The following is a 26,961-nucleotide window of genomic DNA, read 5'->3' as shown; positions in this document are numbered from 1 at the left end:
GGGTGGGGCATGTGGGCCTTGCAGGGGGGGTGGTAGTCCCTGTGGGGGCCATTTTGCCTCTGTTCGGGGGGCTGTACCCCTTATGTAGGGGCCAGACCTCTTGTGTGGGGGCCGAACCTCCTGTTGGGGGGCTGTAGCCCTTGTGAGTGGGCCGAATCCCCTATTGGGGGGCCGTAATCCCTGTTTGGGGGACATCGTCCCTGTGGGAGGGCAGCAAAATATATATTCATGAATTCATGAAACATTTATTTAGAGTTTACTTTATTATTATGATAAGAGACTTGCTTTAACACTGTAAGATATATCAATAAAACATTGTCCAACTGATCACTGTCTCTTTTCTTGTTCTCTGTCTTTATAGTGGTCTTTTGTTTTACTTGTGGAGGAACATGGATTTGGTGGTATTTTACAGAATGACTTCGGGATTTTTCAATTTTCCAATAGGGAACACCAGAATTTCTGCTAAGGAGGCCAGTGGCAGGACGCTGCTTGCTCAGAGCTTGCACCTTGGACCCAGCTTGGTGTGGCTGACCTCCTGGCCAAATGGGCCGCCAAATGGGCCAGGAGGACATGCTTTGACAGTTCAGAGCAGGCCACCATACCCGGAACATTTTCCGGGCAATAGCTGCCCAAATGGCTGGGCAGGGGCACACATGGCAGTAGTGCTGCACAAAGGCCCACCCTGAAACCGCAGTCCACTGGCAGCCAGCCCTCTACTGGCTGTGCAGTCCCCGTCTGGCAGGTGCACAGGTCTGGCAGGTGCACAGCAGGTCACAGCCAGGCAGCAGCCCCTACTGCCAGACTGCTGCAGTGGGTAGAGGGTGCAGGGAACTCTCAGAGCTACTTCAGCAGTCCAGCTGGCACAAGGGGTAATGTCCCCAGGTACCAGTTGACTGGGCCCCAGGAGCTCCTTGAGATCTAGTAGCCCTGAGCTACTTGCCAGGGCAGCTTTTTATACTGCTGTGGACAGCACAGGTGCTGTCTCCGGGCTTTACCCCTACCGGCTGCAGATCCGGGAGGAGCCAGGCAGGGTTATTTTGCCCCAAGTGGCACGATTTGCTCCACACCAAAGTGCATGTCTGAACACGTGTGCTGAATCAAAAAGCCCGACCTCCAATTTGCACTGCTTCTATCTGAGCTGCTGCAAGTGCACGTGCTTGCATGTGTGGACGTGCACCTTGAGTGCATACCAGTCCCTGGCTTGTTTGCTATTCGTTCCATCCAGGAAGTTGCATACCAACTGCAGACACTTCCTCAGCCTGACGAAGGGTATTTAAACATGAAAGCTTACTCAGAAGAATTTTTCTAACTATTTAAGTTGGTCTAATAATAAAGGATGTAGCAGTGTTTGTTCAATTGACCCCGCACTTGATTTTTTTTAAAAGGTATTTTGCAGTTTCGTTTATTTAATACTCTATGCCAGTGGTTGGCAACCTTATGCCACTGCAGACTCAAGGTTGCAACCCATCCCCTCATCCCCACGTGCTGCAAATTTCTACCTTCTGAAGTACTCAAGCCATGTGTGCTTACTCTCTCACCTCTAATCCTTGGCTCCTCTGCAGCCAGGATAAGGACAGGCACACGAGAGCAGCAGGAAGGGCGGCAGAGGTGGGTAGTATGAAGGGAATAGGTGGCAACTGCATGGCCCCCTGGCTGGTTTTGATCCAACCTTTTTGCAAGCCAGATCTGGCCTGCAGTTTGTAGGTTGCTGACACTTGTTCTGTACAGCAGTAGTTTTAAGCTATGCCCTTAATCAAAGGCATACCTTGCATCCAATTATGTTGTTAATGATAGTATTCACAAGCACAAAGTCATGAATTTTTGAGGAGTTCCGTATCCACATGCATGAGAAAACATGTCAGTTTTGATCTCTTGACATCATTATTATTATTATTATATTGTTACCCTTCTTACAGGTGTAATGAAACAAAAATACATTGAGCTACTCTTTTCAAATGGGCAGGACTCTTTTGTCCTGTCAGTGCAGAAGAGCAAAAATTTTACCTTCTTGACCATAAGGAAGGACAGGAAATCGATATTGCCAGCCTCCAGCAAGAGGATTTTACTAAAAGCTATACTTTTTTGTTCATTTTCCATTTTTTTTATTTCAGTAGTTTAATTCATTAATTAGACTACTTGGTCCATTAGATGTATACAGTGTAGTCTGTTGTCTCTAAGACGAACTGTTAGAATTTGTAAAATGTATTTACAGTAAAATTTGATTGACTATTTCAGTTTCTTTTACACTTCATTTTAGTTCATCAAGCAATTGATAGGCATCTTAAAAATATTTTGAACAAAATAAACACCTTTGTTTTGAAAACGTATATGTTTTTCTTTCTTTTTTCTTTTTTAGCTAAACAAATCAAAACCAAAATACCCATTGAAGATTTGCGGGGGTTGTATTGATTGAGTGGGCATTCCCCTCTTCTTTCTCACTGGAAAAGGAAGAGAATGGGGTGAGGCAAGAGGGGCATTATAATATAATAAACTTCCATTTAAAAGAAAACCTGTAGTTGAAACAAGATTAAAACATTTTTCAATGTATTTTTTTTCAAAGAATTTTAATAAAAACAGAATGTTTCTTAATCAATATCTTTTATTTGCCTCCATAGTCTATTTCTGTTAAGGCAAGAAATGTCAGTGAAAAGATTTTGACTAGCTCTGCTCTTCTCCCCTTTTCCATTGCTTTCCATTGTCCATATTAATATTTTGTGTGGGTCTGAAGTAAAATATGAAACCATAATATTCAAAAGTGAGTCAGCAAGAGAAATGGTGCACTCCCAGAGATGGAGCATTGGCCTGGGATTCACAGAACTTGGGTTCTGATTCTGGGTCTCCCACTAGTTTGCCATGTGGCTTTAGGCAAGCCACTTTATTTTCATTTCCCCTGCCATCCATTTATGGAGAAATGTTGTCTAATACATGTAGACTTTCAAAATGGTTTGAACAAGGTTCATCACAGGAGCCTTCAAAAGAACCAAGCAGTCAGGGGAAAGAGGTTAAGTAGTATAATGGATTAAAACTTGACTACAAGACAGGAGGTAAAGTAAGAATAAACGTGAATTTTCATGAAATTGAGAAAATTAAGAAATAGTTCCACACTGGGCCTGAAGTTTAATGTTATTAGTGATCTGGAAAGGTATCTGAGAAGTGAGGAGGTAAAAGTTGCAGGTGACCCAAGATTACAAAGATTAACTAGAGGAGATTTTAACGAACTTGGGAGAAGCCTGAGCAAGGTGAGCGAGCAAAATGCACAAAGGCAGACAAATTTCAGTATTGACGAGTCCTGTGCATTGGCAGGAAATATTTGAAATTCTTCTGCATGTTATGGGATCCTAACTTAACAGTGTAAACTCAGAAAAGACTGGATATCTATGTATGCATGCTTTTTATTGGAAGTCTTGGCCCAGTGTGCTGCTCTAGTAAAAGCAAAGAAAATAAAAGGAAGCATAAAGAGTGACCAATACAGAAAGGAAAACCTTCTAACATCATTACATAAATAAGTGGTAGATCCTACTTAGGAATATTAGGGATAGCTCTGGTCACTCCCTCTGCAAAAAGATGTTGGGGAGTTAGAGGTTAGGTTCAGGGAAGGGTGAAAAGCATAGTTAAGGACTGGGGCAACCGCCACGTGAAAATCAAATGTAGATTAGGATTGTTTACTGTAGAAAACAAATGAGTAAGAAGGAATATGATAAAACTGTTAAACAATTAATGACTGTTAAAAGATAGATCAAGAGTGTCTGTCACTAAATTGAGACAACTTAAACTGTAAGTTGCTTTAGAAAATCTGGATGTTCTCCCTGTCCAGAAACATTTTTTCTCCAAAGAACTCTAATAGTTATGACGCTATATGTACGAAACCAAAATCAGGTGTTTCTAATCTCTGCAATGTTTTGTATAAAAATTGCTGTAAAAGAGTTAAACTAAAGAAATACATATCAATGCCCAAGCCTCATGTCTCAGGCTTTACTGTACCTTTGTGGTTGATTAGAGACCCCTAAAAATAGGGGCATATAATGGAAATGCTGACAGATTCTAAACTTTCGTGGTGGTAATATTCACTGCTATAATTAGACATGCATCTCAGTGGACAATGTAATATGATTGCCCTGTTTATACCAGGACCTGGAAGGCATGTATGGTAATCTGGACAATCCTTTTAAATGGGCTCAAGAAGTGAGTATGTGGAAAAAATAGATGCCAAAATGTAATTCATATTAAGACTGGACTTATGTGTATATCAAAAAAATATATCGTTGAAGGATAGTTGATAACCCTGATTAACTGCACAGCTCACTGGCGTCCTGAGGCTATACAAAAGAACACAAGCACTTAATCTGAAAATATTAGGCATAAGGGCAGAGCAGCAGCAGGAATAAAGCTCCCCAACCCCAAGCTCTCCTTATAAGTGTTAGGTGATTGAAATTGTTCATATTTTAGCAGAGCTTTTCTTTCTTTTTGTCCTTCTGGTTGAGATAACTGCAGTGGGCATGGAACCCCACAGTACACTCTTCTCTGTATTTTTGCTAAACTGCTAATTTTCCCTTGTGTATTTCAGAGGTCAGAGTCCAGCTGTTGCTGAATTCAATTTACTACTGAAAGCACATTCTTTGGAAACATACGGTGTTGATCCCCATCCTTGCAAGGTAATAGTTAAGAATTTTTAATAAATTGTTACCACTCCACAGGTGAATAATGACTTTCAGTATAACAGCTGTCAGGTACATTGACGGTACCCATGTGCATTGTGCCATTTCTAAAAGAGCCTCCCCAGAAAGTGTGAAAGAGGTGTTGCCAGCTTGTAAAATGCTGATTGGTTGGCATGTATATATACTGCCTTCCACAGTCAGCATGACACTGAAGCTGGGGATGTTAGTATAAGATTTTTCTAGGGACTTGGTGTTATAACTTGCATAATTCTGTCCCATTCCTGAGAGCAATTTATAAAATATATTATATACTACATAGCATATAATAATCCTCATAAAACAGATGATATAGCCCTCTTAAAAAAAAACAGTAACTTATTTGAATTTCACAAGGAAAACTTTGGATTTTAGTTTTTTGAACAAAAAGTCAGATTAGTGTGCTGTTAGATTTCCTGTGACTATTTCCAAATCCCCATATTGCTGAATATAACCTGCTTTGTTATTTTATAAAACAAAGGATTTGGAAATAGTGACAGGAAAACTAGATAATATGAAACTGATCTGAACCTTTGCGCAAAAAACTGGAACCCAAAGTTTTTTATGTGAAATTCAAAGAAGTTTGGCTTAATGACCTAAAGAAAAATATTAGATATCTTTTTACTTCCTGGTTTCTGCCAGTATTGGAAATTTTTAATTACTTCAGTATAGGAAGTATTGTAGCAATGTTTGCAGCACAGATGATATGAAGAAGCTCTAGAAGTTGCGTGAGAGACCTTGATCTCATGGAATTTCTCAACCAAAGTATCAGGGCTTGTAGTAGAGATGATACCTTTTATTAGACCAACAAGATTTTTTGCAAAAAAAATATTTATTTGCAAGCTTAAAGAATTTTTTTTGCAAAAAATCTTCTTGGTCTAATAAAAGGTATCATCTTTTATGAGTCTGAATTGCCTTTTCCTCTAGACCAATATGGCTACAATCTGGATACCTAGACCAAAGTATGTCATTTGGAGCTGATTATTAATCCTTTGCTCATGTTGGTAATTGATATTAGATGGATACTTCTAAAAATATGTATTCATCACTGTGAAGAGGCCTAAGTGTTAGTTATATGCCAAGAAGAAAGAAAAATGCAGGTTGGTTTAACAGTAGCTGAGTGTTGCTCAGGATTGAGGTCTGAGGTTTAGAAAAGCCTAGTGGACAGAAAAATCATAGTTAAAAAAAACCACCACCTACATCTAACGTATCTGTGACCCACAATAAGAATTTATGCCATAAAAAAGAGTGTTTTCCAAATAAGGAAAAGAATTAAGACATCAACTGTACACATATTTGTTATTCTCTTTTTATTTCAAGGATTCAACGGGGACAACTACATTTTTAGGATTCACAGCCACAGGCTTTGTAGTTTTCCAGGGAAATAAAAGAATTCATTTGTTAAAATGGTGAGTGCATTAACTGAAAGTGGATTACTCTACAAGAGTGTGTTTCTCTTCCTCCGCTTCTCCCTGTTTCCTCTATGGGAGCTTCACGTGAAACACTGATAATTCTTTGTCCTTCCATATTTGTTTTAAAGGATTCGAGATCACAAATAAAAATGATTTGGTGGTTTCTTTCTTCTTACTTTTTGGATGTTAGTCTATGTGCCAAATCCACCTTAAAACTTGAAGTCAACTTAATTGACAGAAATGCTGAGAAATTGAGTAGCAGCAAAGTTACAGGTCAGTAATGAGGTAATAATTCCAGAGATGCCTAGGGGAGTTTGCACATCTCCTACCTCATTATGCTTTGTTCGTGCATGCACTGTCTCTTCCGCATTCAATTAGGAAAAGGAAATATGAGATTCTGTTCTTCTAACTGCTTGGAGTGTGGGAGGAGGTTAGGGATCCATATGTTCATAGATTATCTTTCCTTTGTAGATTTTTTTTAACAACAGGGAGATTTGGTTCCTATGCTTTTTTTTTTCTTGAGGTAACTCGCTTTATTTTTCAGGATTTTCAGTTGTAGGACATATCCAAAACAGTATGACAACATGAAGGGAAGGTGCACTGTACCTCTTGTGACAGCATTTCTCTCTGTAATGTCTGATGGAATAATTCAGTCAGAGATTATGGTGCAGTCCATGTATTTTTACTTTATATAGTTTTACCAAACAGCAATAAACAGCCACCTGCCTCAGTAGGCCCTTTCACTGCGAGTTTCAAAATAAAAACAATGTCAACCCACTCTTGAAAAAGCAAAGCTAATCTGCAGTTTGCAGCCTTTTCTTAAACTGCTGGGAGCCCTTCATTATCCTCTTATTGTGTCCTCTAAAGGCCTGATTAGGCAGTGTGGAGAGCGCAAACAATTCCTGAACAGCTTCTCCTGAACAGGAGCAACGGCTTGCCAGATAGGAGTTGTTTGTCCAGAGTGGGCGCTTGTACACACAATCATGTGATGCCATTAACATGTACATGTGATGAAAATGTCACTCTGTGTGGCTTAATGGCATCACACTGTGCATGTTCAAGAGTTTTGGGGTTTTGCAGTGACTTTGCATCATTGCAAATGAAACTACATCCAGATGTAGTTTAGTTTGCAACAGTGTTTTGTAGCTGTCAGCTCGCCCCCTGACCATAAGAGGGGTGGGCAGGCTCTGCAGAAAAAAAGGATCATGCCCCTCACTGCTTCTGCCTTCAGGAGGGCACCTGCTGAAGGCAAAAGTGGCGAGGGGCCCCATCCTTTTTTTTTTGGTGGAGTCTGCCTTCCTCTCCCATGCCTGGGAGGCAAGCAGCCAGTGGGCTGAGTGGTGCCTGAGCTGGAGTTCAGAGGCAGCACCCAACCTGATTCAACTCTTCTCCGACCCCAAACTGGCTGGGATAGCACCTAGTCTGCTGGCAGCCCGCCCGTGTGGCCCCAGGGGGTGCCACCACCACAGAGGGAAAGACTGGGGCCCCCCACAGCTCAAGGGGCTGCTTGGCCCACCAGCAGCTTGCCCCCCAGCTGTGGGCAGGCTCCGACAAAAAACAACAACAACAAAAAAGGATCAGGCCCCTCACTGTAACATGACGGAAAAATTTAAACAGTGGGCTTCAATTAAAAACCCACCTTTTCAATTTAGGAGGCATAGAATGTAACCTTGGGTGTTAAACCCCTGTCATGCGTACAAGTGCCCGGTGTTCCCAGACTGTCATCTGAGTGGGACTAGATAAGAAGTCCGGCAACCATTTTCCAGAAGGCAACAAGGGAAGGACAACCAATTAGATAGGGCTTTCTTTATAGACATTTTTTTGATTTGTCTACAAGACCCACAAAAAGGTCTTGGTCCAATAGGACTCATGTCATCCCTGTATGCTACATCTTTTTTAAGCATAACGTAATTAGCTCAGAACACACAGTGCTCTCACTGGCTTTCACTCAAATTTTGGGAGCATAGCATTTCTGAAAGTCACGTTCCTAGTTTGTAAATACAAGCTAAGGTTGTGAATGGAGATGTATGTTGCTGATGTCAAGATATCTGTCTCGTATTCTTGAGAGTGGTATAGGGGGATCCCTTGAACATCCTCACAAACTTATTTTTGGGTTTGGAGGTGCAGAGCAGAAGCCCATTGAAGAGGCTCAGTTTTTTGTGACTCAAAGTGTTGCAAAACACATATACGCTTCTGAAAAATGATGGACATGCTTCAATCTAAGACTTTTGTTAAAGTGGCTTAGGAGAAATCTGATGGCATACTGCCATTTTACTACATGATTCTGCTTTTGTTAATAACAAATAATTTCTATTATTTGGAGCTAGAAATTGGGTTATCTTACAATATAGCTGGTTGAGTCATCACCTTTCTTTGATTTAATTAGATCAAGTGTTCTCACATTGCCTTTTGCCACCAGAGTTCTTTGTTGTTTTCCTCTTAAATGTACTGTTGTGCTCTCCTGAATACTTTTGAAGGCTGAAGAGTGAGCTCCTCCTCTGTGAATATTATTATTAAAGGTGTTAGGCATAATTCCACTCCCCTTTGGTATGTAAAATCGGCAGCTTTCTAGCTGTGTACCTGGGCAGTTTTGGCCATGTCTCTGTACTGTGGATGGTTAGACTGAGCATTGTTAGGTGGCTACACACTGGCCAGACACTGAGCGTAAATTTGGGAGGAGAAGGATGAAAGCCATCCTATGTTTTAGCTCCAATAGCTGAGCAGTTAGGGTCACTGGCCCAGGAAGCAGGAGACTCAGGGCACTGTTACACATGCTCCAGTGGGTGGGAGAGGCAGCGCTTTAATTAGAGCGGCTCTGAAAGCCACTATTTTTAAGTGTGGAAATACTGATACATGAGACGCAGGAGGCTGCTTTAGCATGGTAATTACTCAATTAATCGAGTCTGACCTGATGCACTGTAATCAAGTCTGCCTCCATGCTCATGTACAGGCACCCTCAGGTTCTAAGCCCCATCATCCAAAGGCATTTGAATGTACGGCTCTCTTGCATCCCAGCACAGCGGTTAGCCATTATCCAGAATCCTCTCCAAAACTCCTTCTGAAGCTGAGCGTCTGTCCCTGACATTTAATAGTCATTGGATGGAAGGGATGGAGGGGAAGTTTCTCCCCCATTGGGAACAAAGGTGCAGATTAGAAATTAGGGCTCACTCCCACCCAGGGCAGCAGCTCTCTCACTGAGCCACATACTCCCTGCCTGTTCTCTTAAGACTTCCTGGTCTCACATAATCTCCCAGGGGGTCAGCTTTCAAGTAAGCACTGGAGAGGCAATTGGATAATACCTAAAATGTAGTGTGATGGTTAGAGCATTGTGCTGGGAAGCTAGAGTGTTGCAGATTCAAACCTCCTCTGGGCAAGGAGTACCTAGGGCTAGTGCCCTCGCCACTCAGATATTGGGGCTAAAAACACGGGAGGGTCCTCCTTTGGTATCTGATACCTGTTAGTTGTGCGTTTCTGGCCAGCGACATTTTGGTAACTTTGATGTATGCATCCACAATGAACATGTGTAGATAACCAATGAACATGTGTAGATAACTAGCCTGCCTGGCCAGTGTGTAGCTGCCTGTGCATGTATGCTCCTAGGCATCCACATTTCAGGGAAAATAGAATTTCTACCTGCATTTTTTATGTCAGAAACTCAGAAAAGCATAGAAATTCGCTCTTTAGATACACAGGGCATGTCCAGATGAACAGGGGATGCAGTATGTGGCACAGCAGACACGCCTGTGGTGCCATGTACTGCACATTCAGTTGTTCTCCATGCTACAAGGGAGCAGAGTGTTTTTTATCCAGGGGTCAAAAAAACTCATGAAGAAAAAAAATGGAGTGTTGCATGTACAGGCAGTGTGCGCCACTCAAAAGTACAGCTGGGCTGCCTGGAGCCATGCTGCGGCTGCTGGCCAGGCTCTGCTCAGCAGACTCCTCGCTGCTGCAGCCACAGAAGGCCCCCAGGACCCTAGGTAAGGCTGCTGGGGCCACCCCAGTGCTAGCCCCAATGTCCCCTACTGCCCCGGGGTAACTTGCCGTGTGCCAGAGTGGGTGTGGCGTGGATGTTCCCTGGGGACAACTAGCAGTGGTGCAAGGAGCTATGTTCCTGGCCACAGAGGGTAACAGAATTCTGCATATAGTTTCTCCAAACTGCAAAAAGGCAGCCTGACCTAGATTAACACAAATAGGATAATCATTTCACTTCGTTTCTTCAAAAATTTTCTCTTGAGTTCATACGTCCCATTATGTTCTAGAAAATACATGCATCTCAAACTGTTTGGTCAATAAGAGGGTAAAATTCTGAGTATTAGTGTTGTCAGAGAGTCTCAGTTGAAATTACCTTCAACTGTTGAATCATTAGATTGTGTCAGTGGTATGAATGATATAAGATAAAAATGCCAGTAGAGAGTAAAAGGTATCAGTCAGAAAGTTTTCCTAGTAACACAGTTGTCTGACCCCAGAGCTCTTTCCAGGGCATGGGGTCAGACTTGATGACCTACTGAGGTCTCTTCCGACCCTAACATCTATGAATCTTATGAATTCCTCCTTGTCTGTAGGAACTTTCCACTGTCAGCCATCTGTATGCTTAGAGTTTCAAGATTTTAACTTCCTACCGGGTTCCAAGATTTTTAAGATAAAAAATATTCCAGAGTATATTTATACTGCATGAATATAAGTTTATGCCCACTTTTCAGCTTCCTACTCTTTCCCCTGTGGCTCAAGTGAACTTTTTAAAGGCTTACAAAGATATGGAAAGCATAACACTCTAGACGTATGTTCTCTCCTCTGAGGAAAGTTGGTATATTACTTTACTCATTTTTATGCTACGTGATTTCCACTACCTACCAGACTGCCATTCACACAATAGCATTTTTCCCCATGGCAGCCTACTTTACATTTGTGCATTAATGATATTTTATACAAAATCACCTTTCTTTACCTGTAACTCTTTTCTTTACTTACAAGATTTTTTCTTCTTAGGGGTGATGTCTATAAATTGAAATTTGAAGGGAAGACATTTTATGTGTTTGGAGCTCAGAGAGAGGTTAGATATGATTTTCATACTAACTTTTAAAATGTGGTTTGGATTTCACCAGAAATATATTTATAATATTTTTAACTTTAATTTAAAAATGAAATTTTTAAACTGATGGTGTGCAAATGAAGTATTAGACATAAAAATCAAAATAAACATGAGCCTTTTTCTTTTGTCTTTGGGAAGGTATATTTCATTTGGCAGAGATTACATTACAGATGCAAACATCTATCAATTTATCTAACACATTCCTTGTGTAGTGTAGGATTGTCCTCTGTGTTTTATTTCCTATTACTTGAGCAGTCAGGTTTTAAGGATCAAAATGATTGAGTTGCACAGCCATAGTCTGTCAGATTCCTGGCCATTACATGTATCAGATTTTCAAGAGGGTTTTAACACAGAAGAGAATCCACTCAGGGCTTTGTTACGTTTTACATTGTATGCTGCACAAATGTTAATCAGCTTAGTGTTGTATGGCTCAGTGGAGCAGTCACATCTTAAGGCCACAAACCATCTCTGACTGTGCTTTACTTGTACAGTTGTGACTTGCCACTAGAGGCTTGGTGAGCAGGGGCAGGACTAGGAATGGCACACAGCCCCAGGCGGAGGTGTTATCCCATAAAGTTCCCATAATGTTCCTTGTGATTTTCTGTGATTCAGAACTCTTTGAGCCCCCGAAATCTGAGCTGTATTCAATCTGAGGGCTAAAAGGTAGTTGAAGCATCCCTGGCACCCCAGGTGATGCCAGGATCAAACAGTGCAGGGGCTGGAGCTCATGTGGCTGGGTGGGGGGGGCGAAGAGGGTACTAGCTGTGGAGCAGGGAGCACATAGGAGCCACCATGGCTGTTGGGTGCTCCAGGATTGTGGCACTGGCTCTGCCCAATGGGAGCAGTGAGCTGGTCCAGGTGGTGATGGAAAGCACTGCAACCACTGTGCACTCGCTATGCCCAGTGGGAGAACTGAGCCAGTTTGGGCAGCGGCAGGAGGCAGCTCAGCCACTGTGAGCTCCAGGGCTGCAGTGCTTGCTCTGCCTAGCATGCCAGGGGGCCACCACCTAGACTGGCTCAGTGCTCCCACGGGGCAAAGCTAGGACCACAGCCCTGGAGCATCTTGGGACACTGGAAGACTTCACCTTGGGCATAATAGCTATGGAGAATGGCCACACGTTAATGGAACAGCAGCAAAGCTATGCAGATTAGAGATAATCCTGCTTTCTCTAATACAAATAATGACTACTTTAAGCCACTTAAAGATGTTAACATGCAGCCAGTCCAGGGGGTTAAGAGTTCCAGAAGCTGCCTAAAATTACTGTGTAATTTTATTTGATTATTTGAAATTTTATTTGCCCTTATTTGATTTGGCTTGCAGGCTGCTAGGTGTCTGTATAGGTCAGGGGTGGCAAAATGGCAGATGCAGCTGGTGGCTGGACTCCATTTTCCAGCAGCCTCTGTCTGCATTGCAGCAACCAGTTTCCCTGGGGACCCCACTAGCGGCAGCACGGTGATGGCACAGGGACAGGGTTTCAATGGAAACTGGCCCCAGAAGCTCTGGCAGGACGTGTGGCTGGGCAGGATGTTGCTCCATGACTGGGATCTTGCAATGGTGACAGCCTGGTCCAGAGCCAGGGCAGAGCTTCAATCTGCTGTCTTCATGGCCCTGCCTGGGGCATGCAGGCTGCAGATCTGCCCTGGCTGTGCACCACACTGCCACCATCACAAGATCCCAGCCCCAGAGCTGCTCCCTACCCAGCTACATGCTGTGCTAGCACAGCTGGGGCTGCTCTCCATGGAAACCCTGGCCCTGCACTGTCATGTTGCCACTTCACCCCTGGTCCTTTCCATGAACACCAGCCACAGAGATATGGACAGGGACTACTGGGAAATGTAGTCTGTTACAGTCCTGATCTGGCCCATGGACTGGACTTTGCCCACCCATGGTATAGGTAGTCTTCTGTGTTTAGGAACACTGTCATCAGTTATCTAGTTCTCTCTCCAGCTAGAGAGAGACTGTCCAATTTACTTTGACCATCAGAGTGATGCTTGAGCATTACAAGGCAATGTTGTGGGGCAGCTTTGCCTCAGAAGCTATAGGCAAGGAGCTACACTACACCAAGGAAATGTAGATGTAAGCCACTTAGAAAATTTTGGTCTTGAATGGTTTTTCCAGCAGATGGAAAAGTGAAAGTTTTTCGTGATACCTTTTATTGGACCAATTAATGTGATTGAAAGGCCTACAAAAAGGCACTTTGTACCAAAACAAAAAAACCTTGCTCCTTGCATGTTTCCTAGGCCGTCACAGGTAAAACAACACTCCAACTGTAATCCAGCAGACAGACTCATTATCAGTTCTCTAGAACACCATTTCATAGCCTAATATAATCCAGCCTTTTTTTCCTTCTTTTTTTCCTTTGTGCTCAGAAAAAGACAATGTTGTCATTCCATACTTCTACACCAGCAGCCTGTAAGCACCTTTGGAAATGTGGAGTGGAGAACCAGGCTTTTTATAAGTAAGTATATATTAGTTTATCATAGCAAAAGAAAAGACATGTTCACTTGGGTAGAAGATGGCTCAGTTTGAAATGTTCTGTTTCCTTAACAGGCTGAAAAACATGAATGCCATTGCTGCATCATTAAATATGGATGAAAAAGGCATATTTGGATAAAAATATCAATTAGTGTATCAAGCTATAATACTCCATTTTAAGTGTGCATTATAAGCTTTTTCATTTGAGAAGGCTTTTCATGGGATTTTTTTTTTTGGAAAATGGGGAGGGGTAGGAAAAAAATTACTTTTGTTCTAGTGAAATCCCCTGTTCTTGTGAAGGCTTTAGAGGTAGTTTCCACTGGGAGTCAGGGAACATGGTAGTTGTTCTTGGCTCAGCTGTTTGTGACATGAAAACTTGAGCAAGCCACTTGATTCTTTTGCGCCTCCAGATCCTGATCTGTAAAAAGAAACGTATTATGTTCTTCACTTCCATTAAGTGCTTTGAGATCTGTGGAGGCAGAACTCTAAGCATTAAGTACTGCTTTACCTGGGCACTTTTTCTAGTAAAAAATATTTTATATTGAAATCTAAGCAGTAGTAACCGGTGGAGAGAAATTCTACAGCGTTAATTAATACAGCTGAAAAAGATGAAAGTGCCCCTGAAGCATTTTGGAAAGTTGTGATTCATTCACTTCTGAAAAAATAAATTGGTGTAAATCAGTTTCATCGGAAGGAATAAGGCTCGAAGCAGCCCCCATCCCACACACACTCATAAAGGAGCCCTGCAGATAATTTCTCATTAAAAAGAATTAATTTCTTTTTCTTTGCTTTCACCCTGTTGACTTCATTAGAACTTTCTCCTTAATATATTAACTTTTTCCTTTAGGCACATAGCTTTCATTTGTGCTGTTTAGTGTTTCTTTACAGCATCTTGCATATATAAAAGTACGTGGAATGTAACCAATGCTAGAAGGTGGAGAGACGACTTTCAACTGGGTAGACAGAATTTATTCTAATTAGTTGTTTTATGGTGGAGGAGGTTTATTCTTCCAGCTTAATGCTGATGCAGGTGTGTTGAGTGACTGACACAAAATATAGCATTACAATACAAACTTTGGAGCTCTTAAATGTTTTTCCTTCATTCCTTGAATGCTTTAAACAGTACCTCCCAGTAATTCAGCTTCAACATAAAGAGTGTTTACAAGGAAAATTTACATCCAGTTTTGATTTTTTATTTTTTTTCTTTATTATTTTATATTACTAGGAGTAATTGGAGGAAATGGGGGGCAAATTTCTCCCAGCTGTAATCAGAGGAGAGAAGTCAAATACATTTGCCTTGAGTATTTAATGCACTCAAAGCATAGCTGTCTGAAATGGTATAGAATATCATTTCTTTTTAGCAGTTTGCTCTACTAGTTAAATAGTGGCATTATTCACAAGCTGGCTTATCACCAGCACACCCCATCTACTGTTTTCTCTGCTTCACTTTTCCCATGGATTCCATGCAGCCCTGTGGGTTTATTTCTTCAACACTCAAAATATATTTGCCTAGTCGCACTTTATTGTGTCTTGACATAATGGAGCTATGTTATTAGGTTAATAAAGAGATGATTGGCAGTGAGATCTCAAATGTAGATGCTGATTAATTAAGCAATAGTAATTTCTGTGAGTCAGAATTGAGGCATCCCTCCGTAACTTTTGTGACCTGAATGGCACCCCATTTCAAAAATGAATTTATTACAGGGTTTACCTCCTTGCAGAGGGCATAGGCAGCAGGGGTGGGGGAGCAGTTGGGCAGGGGGAACTTGAGCCTGCCCTGAGCTGCTTATTTCCTCACACCTGAAGCTTGCCTTTTATCTGCTTATCTCTTCACACCTCTTTTATCTCCTCACACTTCCTGTGGCACCCTTCAAAGGATCTCATGGCACCCAAGGGCACCCTGGTTGAGAATCACTGTTGCAAGTCAGCAGTATGCAAAATTTAAGTAATCATTTTAACAAAACATCTACACTCAAAGCTTCTTACTGAGTAGTAATGTGCTGAAGAAAAAAGAAGGTATATCTGAATGCCTCTTGAGTAAATGAAGGGTAGTAAGGGATTCTTCTTAACATTTTTTGCACCTGATTCAAAGATTCATAGAGACATAAAGTTGATATCAGATCTGAGAGGGCCAGGACAGAGAGTGTAACCAGATCTTAGTCAGGGAGATGAGTGGATCATAGAGCAAACCCAAAGGCTCATAGGAAATAGTGAGAGAACAGCTTATAGATACCAACAAAGTTGAGAACCAAGAACTATGATGATAATATAAGACCAGCCAAGATAAGATTTGGGACTCTGAGAAACTGACCACCTCTTGACCCCAGAAAGTCATATTTTTTAAAATTTCTGGTGTAGTGACCATAAGTTCATGTTGATGTAATGGACAGAAAGTGCACTTGGTTGTTTGCCAACCAAGTGACAGGATAGCAAGGCCTTTGTGCATCCCTGCTGAAAGCTTAATCAATGGTTAAATCACTAATTACTGAGAACACTGCATAGAATATAAATCCCTTAGGCACTGACTGCATATCGTTATTTAAAATTTATACACTATCCATAAGATGTTTTAATTAAACCCAACAAAGTCTTGCATGCCGTTACAGATAGTAAAAAATTTAATCAGTTAAATCTGGGTCATGGTTTTGAATATTTTTCCACAGCTATAATTTTTTAGAAAAATGAAAGCTGAGATTCTTTGCACTTTATGTGATTTCAGAAACTAGGGCCCTGCGCATTCTTATATTTTCATTCAGTCCTGTGTTATAACATTCATTTTATAGCTATTATTCATACCTATGTGAAAACAAGTTTTTTAGGGCTTATACAATCATAGAATAATAGACAATTAGGGTTGGAAGGGACCTCAGAAGGTCATCGAGTCCAACCCCCGCTCAAAGCAGGACCATCCCCAACTAGATCATTCCAGCCAGCATTTTGTCGAGCCGGGGCTTAAAAACCTCCAAACATGGAGAGTGAGAGAATTGATATGAAGTCAGTTTGACATTTCAAAACCACAGAATATCAGGAAGATGGTTGTACTAAAATTCTGCTGTCCTTGATCTATGAAAAACAGATCTCTCCATCCTTCAAACTCTGATTAATGTAGCAAAAAGTTGTTGCAAGCTGACATGGTGATTAGACCGGGGAGACTTTGTTGTAGGCTAGACATAACTTGACTGTTTAACAATGCAGGAAATATGGTTGTTTTCTGAGTCAAATATTCATATTCTTTGCTTGTTTCAATAATGCTGTTGAATGGAGATAGCTATAGCTCAGCCCTCATTTTGGGTATTGTTAGTAAGAACCCTAGCGGTGGTGTGATGTTGGATTCATGCTGTATGTGTAAGCCCTTGCAGACACAGTAGACATATGCACTGTATTTCTTCATTACCCAGATAATCATTTATTTGCATGCAGTTATTTGGTACTGCCTGAGTTGTTCTACTTGCAGTTTTATGTTATAGTTGTTTTATGTACCAATAAAAAAGTTTGAAAAGTCCGCTTCTAGAATGCTGTATGGTAGGAGAAAAATAACAGTTTGTCATTGATCCAACTCACTTCTATATTTTAAGTTATTTGCACTGCAATAATATAACATTTCTACTCTTTTTTTTTTCTTTCTTGAAGATGTGCAAAATCCAGTCAGATCAAGACAGTGTCCAGCAGCAAAATATTTTTTAAAGGCAGTAGATTTCGATATTGGTAGGTGCTTTCTAGATCTTGTGTTTCTTTTTACAATTAACCATTCCAGGGAGGAAGAGAATTATTATTGGGAAATTAAACCTGTTGCTTCTAGTATACCTGTTTCAGCCAATCTGTGTTGACAGGATTTTAAGGCCAGTGCTACTTAGGGCCTCTTCAGTGCTTTATTTCACTCTGTATCCAAGTTTCCACTTGCATCAGAAAAACAGGCCCTGAACTAATTGTCATCTTTCTTAGCAGTCTCAAGAGGACAAGATTTGGATGGCATAGCAATTGAACTACTCTTTCACCAGATGTGTCTAGAATAGAGCTACCTTGGTTGGAAAGCATAGAGGAAGCTCATGATGGCACTGTTTTCTTTACTGCTTCTGTAGATAGATAGTCTCCAGGATTTTGATTCAGAAACCTTTTATGAGCACTAAATTAATTTCATTTACATTATAAATAATTGTTTTTTCTTATGTCATTTCTTTTAAAAGCATTGCTTTTCTTTCTATTAAAACAATTTGGCTTCAGGTGTGTCAAACTCACAGTTCAGATTGAGACACAGGGGTTAAGTACAGACAGTCAACAAACCTGTAACTGAATTGATTCAATCTTCGCAGGTTAGTCTAAGCTGTGTGGACTGAACCAATAAGCAAGTGAATAGACATTCACTTTTGATTCCAGAAATGCAGCCACATGTCTGCAATGGCCCAGGCCAGGAGCCAGGGGGTCCTAGAGCATGCCTTTCTGTTTAGCTGGAGCAGATAGCTTGGGCCAAGGCTAGCCAGCCCACCCACCCTGCAACACATCCTGGGATGTTGGGGGAGTGTAATTTAACTTGAATATGGAGAGGATCTGAGGCAGAAGTTCAATAAACCATTTTAACATAAAGCAGTTATGTCTGATGCTATGTTTATCCAAATTTATGTTAAACTAGTTTTGGCCATTTTGAAAGCAGATGTGCACTGAACTTCTCTTGTGTTACAGAAATTAACTGGTTTCTGATCACTTATATTGGTTTATATGTCATTTCTGTCCCTAGCCAGGGTGAGTGGCAGTGCTTCCAAATTCCCTCTATGAGCCCCACAGGCCAAACAGCATGTCTCTAGTTTATGGGATGGATCAGGCCACCGGCCATAAGTTTGACATCCCTGATTCAGTGGTTCAGGTAGATTTAGATATGGATAAATAACAATTTTAAAACCTTCAAAAGTTGTTTCATTATTTAATTCGTGTTTTAATACAGTGGCAAAGTTGCCAAAGAAGTGGTTGAAGCAAGTTCTAAGATCCAAAGGGAACCTCCTGAAGTTCACAGGTATATTTTGAAATGTACATTAAACTCTAAGAACAGAAGAGGATGAATCTGCTTTGCACAGAAAGTATTCTTTTCATTACTGTAGGATATAGAGACTGATTGTTCTGACTGTCACCTTCCCCAGTGAGGGACTTTTATCAAGTCAAAAATGCTAAGTGAGTTTATCACAATTCTGTTAATAGTGCTTTTTATCTCCTAGGCAAGGAAACTGCATCTATGTGGCATGAGGTTTCTTTTAATCATTCGGTCAAATAGTTTCTATTGGCCTTGGTAATGAAGATATTAAATTATCCTTGTCAAAAAAATCACCTGGTCACTGTCTTTATGTGTTATTTTTTGAGGAAGATGGAGAGTTATGTTCAGCTTTATTGCCTTAAAGCTTAGAAACTTTATATTAAAGCAGAAAGGGAAGTGTCACTCCTTATTTGGGGAAAAAGTCCTGGTTTTGGGTTTTTTGGTATGACCAAATGATACCATTATACTTTTGAGAATAGACATCTTTCTGAAAGGTGTTACTGTTCAGCCAGTTGGAGTTATGAGAACTTTATTTAAACAAATGGAAATTGAGAACTTGCAGAGACCCTGTGATTAGTAATTAATCAGAAGAGAGTAAAAAGAGGGCAGGGGGAAAAAAACCTTTAAAAAAGTTTAAAGGATACCTTTGTGTCAGGAGCATGAGTGCTTTTTTTTACTTTTTAGTTTTCTGAATATTTTGTAATATGTCTCCACATCTATTATATTTTATTATGTTCTGATATTCCAGCTCTTACTTGGTGGAATATGGAAAGTACTCCAGGTTAGGCTTTTTAAAACTTCTCCAAGGTAAATATTCAGAAAGAAGTACTGATGTTGCACGCCCTAAGAGTAGCGGTGGGCAAAATACAGCCTATGGGATGGATCTGGCCCATTGAGGGATTTTGCTCAGCTTGCAGTGGGTTCCATGGTTCCACCTTGCCCAGGCACAAGGGACAGTGCAGGGTATAGTGGGTGCAGCTGGTCCCGCTGCCCAGACACAAGGGGCAGCCCAGGGTATGCTGCATGTGGCTGAATCCACTACCCTATAGTGCACAGCAGGGCAGGGGTGGTATAGCCAGATTTCATTTCCCAGTAGCCCCAGTGGTGGCAGCTCCTTCCGGCTGCCGCTGCTGGACCTGGCCCTGCTGTCTGCCCTGCATCCACCACTGGGGGTGGGACCCACACAAACAGGGCATTCAGGTGGGTACCTGGGATGAGGCTGCAGGCTAGAAGGGAGCATTATCTGGGAGTTAGATGGGTGGGCAGGGCCAAGGAGACCCCGGATATTGGAGTGGTGACAGTGCAGGGCTGGGGCCCAGGGCAGAGCCATGATTTGCTGCCTGCATGTCCCTGCAACATGGACGTGTTCCTCAGGCGGGGGCTTGTGGGGAGCAGATCGTGGCTCTGCAGTGGCCCCACGCTGTCAGCACCCAGCCTCAGCACCGACAAAGCTCTCTGCCTGCCCATGCGCCCTGCGCATGCAACTCCTGGCCAGTCTCAATGAAGACCCTGGGATCGTGGGACTGTGACAGTGCTGGGTGAGAGCTGAGGTAAAGCCCTGGTTCTGTGGGCAAGGATGTGTGGGGAGTACATCGCAGCTCTGCCCTGCCTCTGTGCTGATACTGCCTCATGATCCCAGAGTCTTCGTGGAGACTGGCTAGGAGCTGCATCCTGTTCCAGGTCTGGGATCTTGGGCCGGTGACAGCATGGGGCCAGAGCAGAGCCATGATTCCTTGTCTGTGGAACCCATACCCATTTCAGGGGCATGCAGATCGCATCTTTGCCCTAGGCCCTGCCCTGCACTGTCACTGCCCCATGACTCCACTCCATGATCCTGGACTCATCCATCTGTCCCACTTTTGAACACTGCTCCCCACCTCCCACATAGGGAGTTTTGGTGAGTTGTTGGGCAGTGGGTGGAGTGCTGACCCAGCCTTCGACAGCTCAGCAAAAGTCCTTATGTGACCCATAGGCCCAAATAATTGCCCACTCCTGACTAAGAACATCAGCCAACTTGGGTGTATGTTGTCCCTGCTTGCCCTTGGCCCATTTTACTGTTTTGCCTCTATTACCTGGGTGAGTTACCTTCCCAGGGTTAGCAGCTACCTGACTTACAGCCTGTCTGCTGCCAGCCAGTTCGTTAGCAGCTAGCTTATTTCTTCTTAGCTGCCAGTCCTCCCTGATTCAGCTTATCCTGCTACACTTTTCTCTTAAAGTAACAGGAGACTTCTAGCTCCCTGTTACAGGGGAGCAGAGATGGGGCCAGCATGGTGCCTTGGGTGGAGAGGGGAGGTGTATGGTATTCAGCCAGTGGGGCATATGATCACTGGCCATGTAGAAAGTGGACAGCCCTGACCTGAATCGTATGAACGATTCCTAGAAGAATATGAATCGAGAATTTGAATCTTCAATCCTAGAAGAATTTGAATCTATAATGCAGAATTCTGTTAAGAGCTTCTTCTCTACCCAGAGCTCCTATGCAAATGAATGACTTGTGTTAAAATATACGTGCACAATTAAATACTGAAATGCAGTGTAAAATAAGACATCAGGCTTCAAGAATAAGGAGGCTATCATGGTGCTGAACCACTGAAAGCCCTTTGCAGCACTTCAAATGTGAAAGTTATCCTCTCCTACAGAGAGGAGAGTCATCAAGGGATATTCACTGTACATGGCATGTTCTCTTTAAGGTCCATTACAACTTACACAAAGTGATCATGAGACAGGGAGCCTTGTATTTCTTGCGACCAAACCAACATTGTTTATCTTTGCTTTTAGAACCAGCATTCCCCAGAGTCGTAGCTCTCACTCCTTGAACAAACAGCTTATAATTAATATGGAACCTCTGCAGCCCCTTCTCCCTTCTCCAAGTGAAGAGGAAGAGATTCCATTTGATGAAGGTAAATTCAACACTGTCACTACATTTCCACAAAACTATAAAGTGAGCCTCATACTGCATTTGTGGTATGTGAGAATATAGAGACATCATTCCACTGAACACTGACCTGCAACCAGCTCTGTGATAGAACGTGCCAGGTGGTTGAAACAGCACAGTAACGCTATTCAGAATTTAAAGAAAGAAGCAAAAAAAACCCCAAACCAGATAAAAACAACTAAAAAAACCAACACCAAACTAGTTCTTTGTTAATGCAATTCCGTTGACATAAATGCACATTTTTTTATTTTTGAAGTTGGAGCAATATTCTTTTATAGAAAGTATAATTCTAGTATTTGCTTTCTCACTGTTTTTGATCATGTTCTATACTGATCTTTCAAATAAATAAAGAATATTTCCACTGAAGATCTTTCAGAATTTTTATAAGTGGGGGGTATGAACCTCAATATTATGGCCATATACCGATCTTGCTACTGAGGAGAGGTAAATCTTTATTATGACATTTTGTTCTGAACCAAGTGCGAAGCTGGAAAAACTGATGGACAATCTGTTGCTGTTCCTCAGGTAACCTGCCTGCAAAGTATCAGGTGCTAAATGAGAATAAATATTATTTTACTCTGCACTGTTTATTCAAATTATCTGGGAGCTGGTTTTTATAAGATGACACCTGAGGTAGATGCCCAAGAGCTTGTTCAGTAGTTCTTCCAAAGATACAGTTGGTCCAATGAAAGATATCACAAAAAACTTTACCTCTGGACCATCATAGCTACAACAACACTCCATCTCTACTATGGCGTGACTGATGACATCCTTTCTCTAAGAAAAATTCACTCTTTAAGTTCCACTGAAATATCAGGAGTCAATAGAATTTTTGCCAGCAGACCATTCAACTTCAGTGGATTCTTGATAAAGTCATTTGTGATTTCACCTTATTGGAAACAGGAATACTAGAAATAAGAGTCATTCCTTCAGACTCAGTGTCCCTTTGATATCAGTGGGAACTTTGCCATTGACTTTCATGGGAATAGGAAAGGGAGTCCCCAAATGGCCAGGGAGCCAGCAAACAGGGGCAGCAAGCAGGGCAAGCAGTTTCCAGGCAGTTTGCTAGGCATTCCCCTCCCCGCCTGCCCCGATTAAGAGACCCAGGGAAATAGCTGGAGGGCATTGCAATGCCAGAGCCACTACCACTGCCTCTGAGGCTTCTGTCCAGGCAGGACCGCTTACCATCGAGGCTTCCACCCAGGTCCAGGTTTGGCACTGGGGACTGTGGCTTTCAGGTTACTTCCAGTGATGGCTAGGTAGAGCACACCTCCTTGCAGCAGAGCCAGGGACAGATGAGCCTGCACTTGTCTCCTTCCATAAAGGTTTGGAGGGAAAGAGCAAGTGCTTATCTCTTCATACCTCACAGCATCTTCAAAAGGACCCTGTGGCACCCCTGGGTACTATGGTACATCTTTTTATTTCCAAAAGAGCCAGAAAAATTGCACTTTACTTGTAGGTGGGATTGACTTATTCTGGTAGCCTGCAGTATGAGTGGTGCCTTTTGGTGATGTCTTTCAGGGAACATGCAAGAGAGCTACAGGGCACAGTCCTGTACAGGTCACCCTTCCAAGCTGCACTGCTGCTCCTTCACCAGTAGGTGGCCAGCAAGAGCACTCAGCCTGATAGGCTTGTTCCTGGAGTAAACAGCAACAACAGGGAAAAAGTGTTAGCATATTTTTATTCGGCGTACTTCAAAGGGACCTGAAGTGTGATAATGGACATGTATGTCTGTACAATCCTGTGACAAAAGACTTTCTCCTGAGACAAATGCAATATCTGTTCATATCCTAAGAATCCCATTTTTTCTTTCCAGAAGAGACAGAAAAATTGCACTTTATTTGTAGGTGGGACTGACTTATTCTTGTAGTCTTTATTTTTGTACTTAAAGTATTTTTGTGTATGCAGTAAATATACCCAGTCAGAAATGTTAGTTGTTTTAGGGAATTCAACCCTTTGGGTCTTTTCTTTTATTACGTGATTTTCTTGTGGGATTTTGTAAGGGTAATACAATCACAGAAAAATTAGGGTTGGAAGGGACCTCAAGTGGTCATCTAGTTCAATGCTCTGCTCAAAGCAAGACCATCTCCAGCTATATCATCCCAGCCAAGGCTTTGTGTAGCTGGGTCTTAAAAAACCTTCCAAGGATGGCATTTCAGGTCTTGAACTGTAGTTATCAATTTATATCTGGAGAAAAAATTGTTTCCTAAAATTGATCCTGAAAACCTGGGACTGATCTGTATGCTCACATATGACTTATTGAACGGAACAGTACCATAGTCTAAGACGAGTTAAGTGACTTCCCTGAGGTCATAAAATGAATCAGTATCAGAGCAAGGAATAGAATCTTCTCCTTACTTAATTTCCAACAGAGTACAGGATTTCATCTATTAACCAAGCACATTTTACATGTTCCTGAATTTTGATTTGCCATATGTCTAACACCTGAAGATGTGACCCAAAATACAGTGACCTGCTGGTTTCCTGGGTTATCATTTTTAATGAGCTGCTTGAAAATACCTCTCTACTTCACAAAATTGTCTGAGGGGTTAATTCCCATACTGACTCAGTCTGTGTGAAGCATGAAGCTAAATTGTCTTATAGAAACTGCCAGATGATAAGGAATATTTCATGCCAACTGCTTGAGTGTTGCTAAGTAACAGTGATCAGAGTGAACTCAAGCACATGAAACGTTCTGTAGGAATTTTGAGCAACTTCAAACCTGTCTCGCTGTCCTTAGGATTGATGCAGAACATGGCAATTACGCAAAATAGAATTAACCCCACCCCCCAGTCATTAAGGCACATAACATCTGCAAAGGTATGACAGTGAAATGAAATTCTTTTTCATACAAACACAAGATGTCTAGTGATGCTGTAGTATTGCTAGCTTTCTCCAAGACCAGAAATGAATTAATTAGTAGGAATTGCACTCATGATAAACTCTAGGATCACTGTGGAGGGAAAGTAATGAGCTTTGGTGGTAGCATCACAATAGGATGATTCAGTATAACAAAAACAGCAAAAAAAAAATCCACTGTTTTATATTGTGGTGTGTGGGGGGGGAGGTTATAAACATTGAGAAATGAGTGTTTTGTTACTTAAGTGAGATTTAAAAATTGATGATGAAAAATGTTATTTGGAATGACAACCAAACAGATTCTAATATTTCAAACTTTGGTGCTCTATATTGTAGTTGTTGGCTGCTAAATCTGCATACAGTCATTCAAAACAGACATTTAGTTGACAGGCTGCTAGTTTGAGCACCCAGATGTGAAAAAGGTTGCTATAACTTAAACCACCTTTTGGAATTATATTTTTGATTTATCAGACCAGTTCTGGAAGAGTTATAAGTCTGAAGATGATATTCATATAGAGTAGTCTCCTAGAATGAGTTCAGGGAAGCAGGTTACTAAACTCTGCCTAGGAGTAACAGGAAGTATTTTCCTGTTAAAATAGGATATAAGAACTTTTAAATTCAATACTTGACTTTAATATCTGGTATTAGCAAGGAAGTTTGTGCTCCCACCCCATGCAGGTGTTTCCCATAATCACAGATCATACGATCCTGTGTTTCTAGAGCAGTTCAAAAGATCATTTTCAGTTAGTGAATTCACTGAATGGGGCTCTGATTCATGAAAACACAGCCTGAGTAGTTGGCTGTTACAGTTCTGCTTACAGAAGGAAGGAAGGAAAAACTTTCCAAAACTACAAATCTTTTTCTTGGTACCATTAAAATATATAAGTAGGTCTCTTAGGTCAGAGGTCAGGTACACCAGTTTTGGGAGAAGAGCTAATTTGAGCTATGTAGTAGCACCACAGTGTGAAGCAACATGAGAGATAGCATTACCCAGATAAGAAACAATCTCTTTTCAAAACTATTATTTTTCAGCATTATAAAGCAAATCTCTTCCCTACCCTAAGTTGTTAAACTGACAGCCCTTATGTGTTTTTCAGTCTGTTAACAGGTGGCTGTTAATTTTTATATTGCTGAACAACCTGAATTAAGTTGTCAGACTCCTCAGAGACAGAGGGGGATGCAAAGCCCTAGAGAAATATGTGTGGATTTACTTAAGAAATGTGCTGAGAGATGGAGCTAATTATCAGGCTGGTCTCCTTGCTGATATGTTACAAATGAAAGTTAATGTCTTTCCATTTACAGTTAATAGAAACTAGTTTTTCACTAAAGACACCATCCTCTGAGGATCCCTCATTCTTGAATCTTACACTGCCAGTGCAAGACAGGACAGTATTCCCCTGTAGCAAACTTTTTGTGCTCTCTTAAGCATTACATAAATCAGGAAACAATAAAACCCTTTCACTCCCTTCCAGAAATACTGCATCTTCTATGACCTCAGCTCCTAGGATCTTCCAGCAGGCTTCTTCTTAACCATGGGCTGGGAAGGAGCTGTCTGCAGGAGTCAAGACATTTCACCACTTCCACTGACAGCTTATCAGCTGTCTGACTATAGTCTTATTTGAATACAACTTCAGCTTTTGATGGTCTGTGCTCTTGGCATTGTGGCCCTAGAACAGTGGTTCTCAACCTTTGTAGGCTCCTGTTAACTCTCCATTACTCCTGTGAACTGAGTGGCATTCCATGTCAATAACTGATTTATTTATTGCAGCATTCAAGTCCTGGTGCAGGGGTGGATCAAGCACTTAGCTGCTCACAGAACAGCTGGCAGGGGTGATCTTGAGCTTACTTTCTTCTAGTGGAGCTGAGCACAGACAAGCCTGTGCTTAGCTCCTCTACTGGAGCAGCTCCCCTACCAGAGCTGAGATTAGGCTGGGATTAAGGGGCAAAATCCTTTCTGGACCACCCCTTCAGGGGACTCTTCTGAAGAACTGGGAGCAGGGTGGTGCCTGAGTGGGGAGGAGAAGGTGAGCAGAAGCAGCCACTTGGCTTTTCACACAGGAGGCAGCAGGGACCAGTAGAGCATACCTCCTTGCAGTGGAGCCAGGGAGAGATGAGTCTGCACTTGTCTCCTTCCATAAAGGTTGGGAGGGGAAGATCGAGTACTTATCTGTTCATACCCCACAGCACCTTCAAAAGGATCCTGTGGCACCCCAGGGTACCATGGTACATCTGTTAAGAACCACTGCTGTAAAATCTTTTAAAGTCCATGAGTTTATACTGTCTCTGTGTGCTGGTAAGCTTCATTAAGATCTTCAGAGCTATTTAGATCTGTTGTGGATTCTTCTGTAGCACGTAATTCTAATCTTGACACATCAAGTGTTTTCCCTAAGCTATAAAGCCATTTGGTGCGTTTATCAGTGCTCAGGTATCCAGGTTTTTTTATCAGTGCTCAGCTGTTTCAGGACTTCACAACATTAGG

General features: G+C 41.8%; 1 protein-coding gene across 1 annotated transcript in view; it reads left to right on the top strand.

Annotated features, from left to right (window-relative positions):
• FRMD3 (FERM domain containing 3) overlaps nt 1–26,961 on the top strand; it is an 81,032-nt gene that overhangs the window by 35,156 nt on the left and 18,915 nt on the right. Inside the window, exons 5-11 of the mRNA XM_019555326.1 lie at nt 4,565–4,652; nt 6,012–6,100; nt 11,090–11,153; nt 13,563–13,651; nt 17,299–17,373; nt 18,605–18,673; nt 21,467–21,588. Coding sequence (XP_019410871.1) covers nt 4,565–4,652; nt 6,012–6,100; nt 11,090–11,153; nt 13,563–13,651; nt 17,299–17,373; nt 18,605–18,673; nt 21,467–21,588 — 596 coding nt within the window. The remainder of the gene's footprint in view (nt 1–4,564; nt 4,653–6,011; nt 6,101–11,089; nt 11,154–13,562; nt 13,652–17,298; nt 17,374–18,604; nt 18,674–21,466; nt 21,589–26,961) is intronic.

The sequence above is a fragment of the Crocodylus porosus genome, unplaced genomic scaffold (genome assembly GCF_001723895.1).
Source record: "Crocodylus porosus isolate Cpor-Errol unplaced genomic scaffold, CroPor_comp1, whole genome shotgun sequence".
Lineage (NCBI taxonomy): Eukaryota > Metazoa > Chordata > Crocodylia > Crocodylidae > Crocodylus > Crocodylus porosus.
Note: the sequence above shows the minus strand (reverse complement) of the source record. Positions and strands in the feature narration are given on the sequence as shown.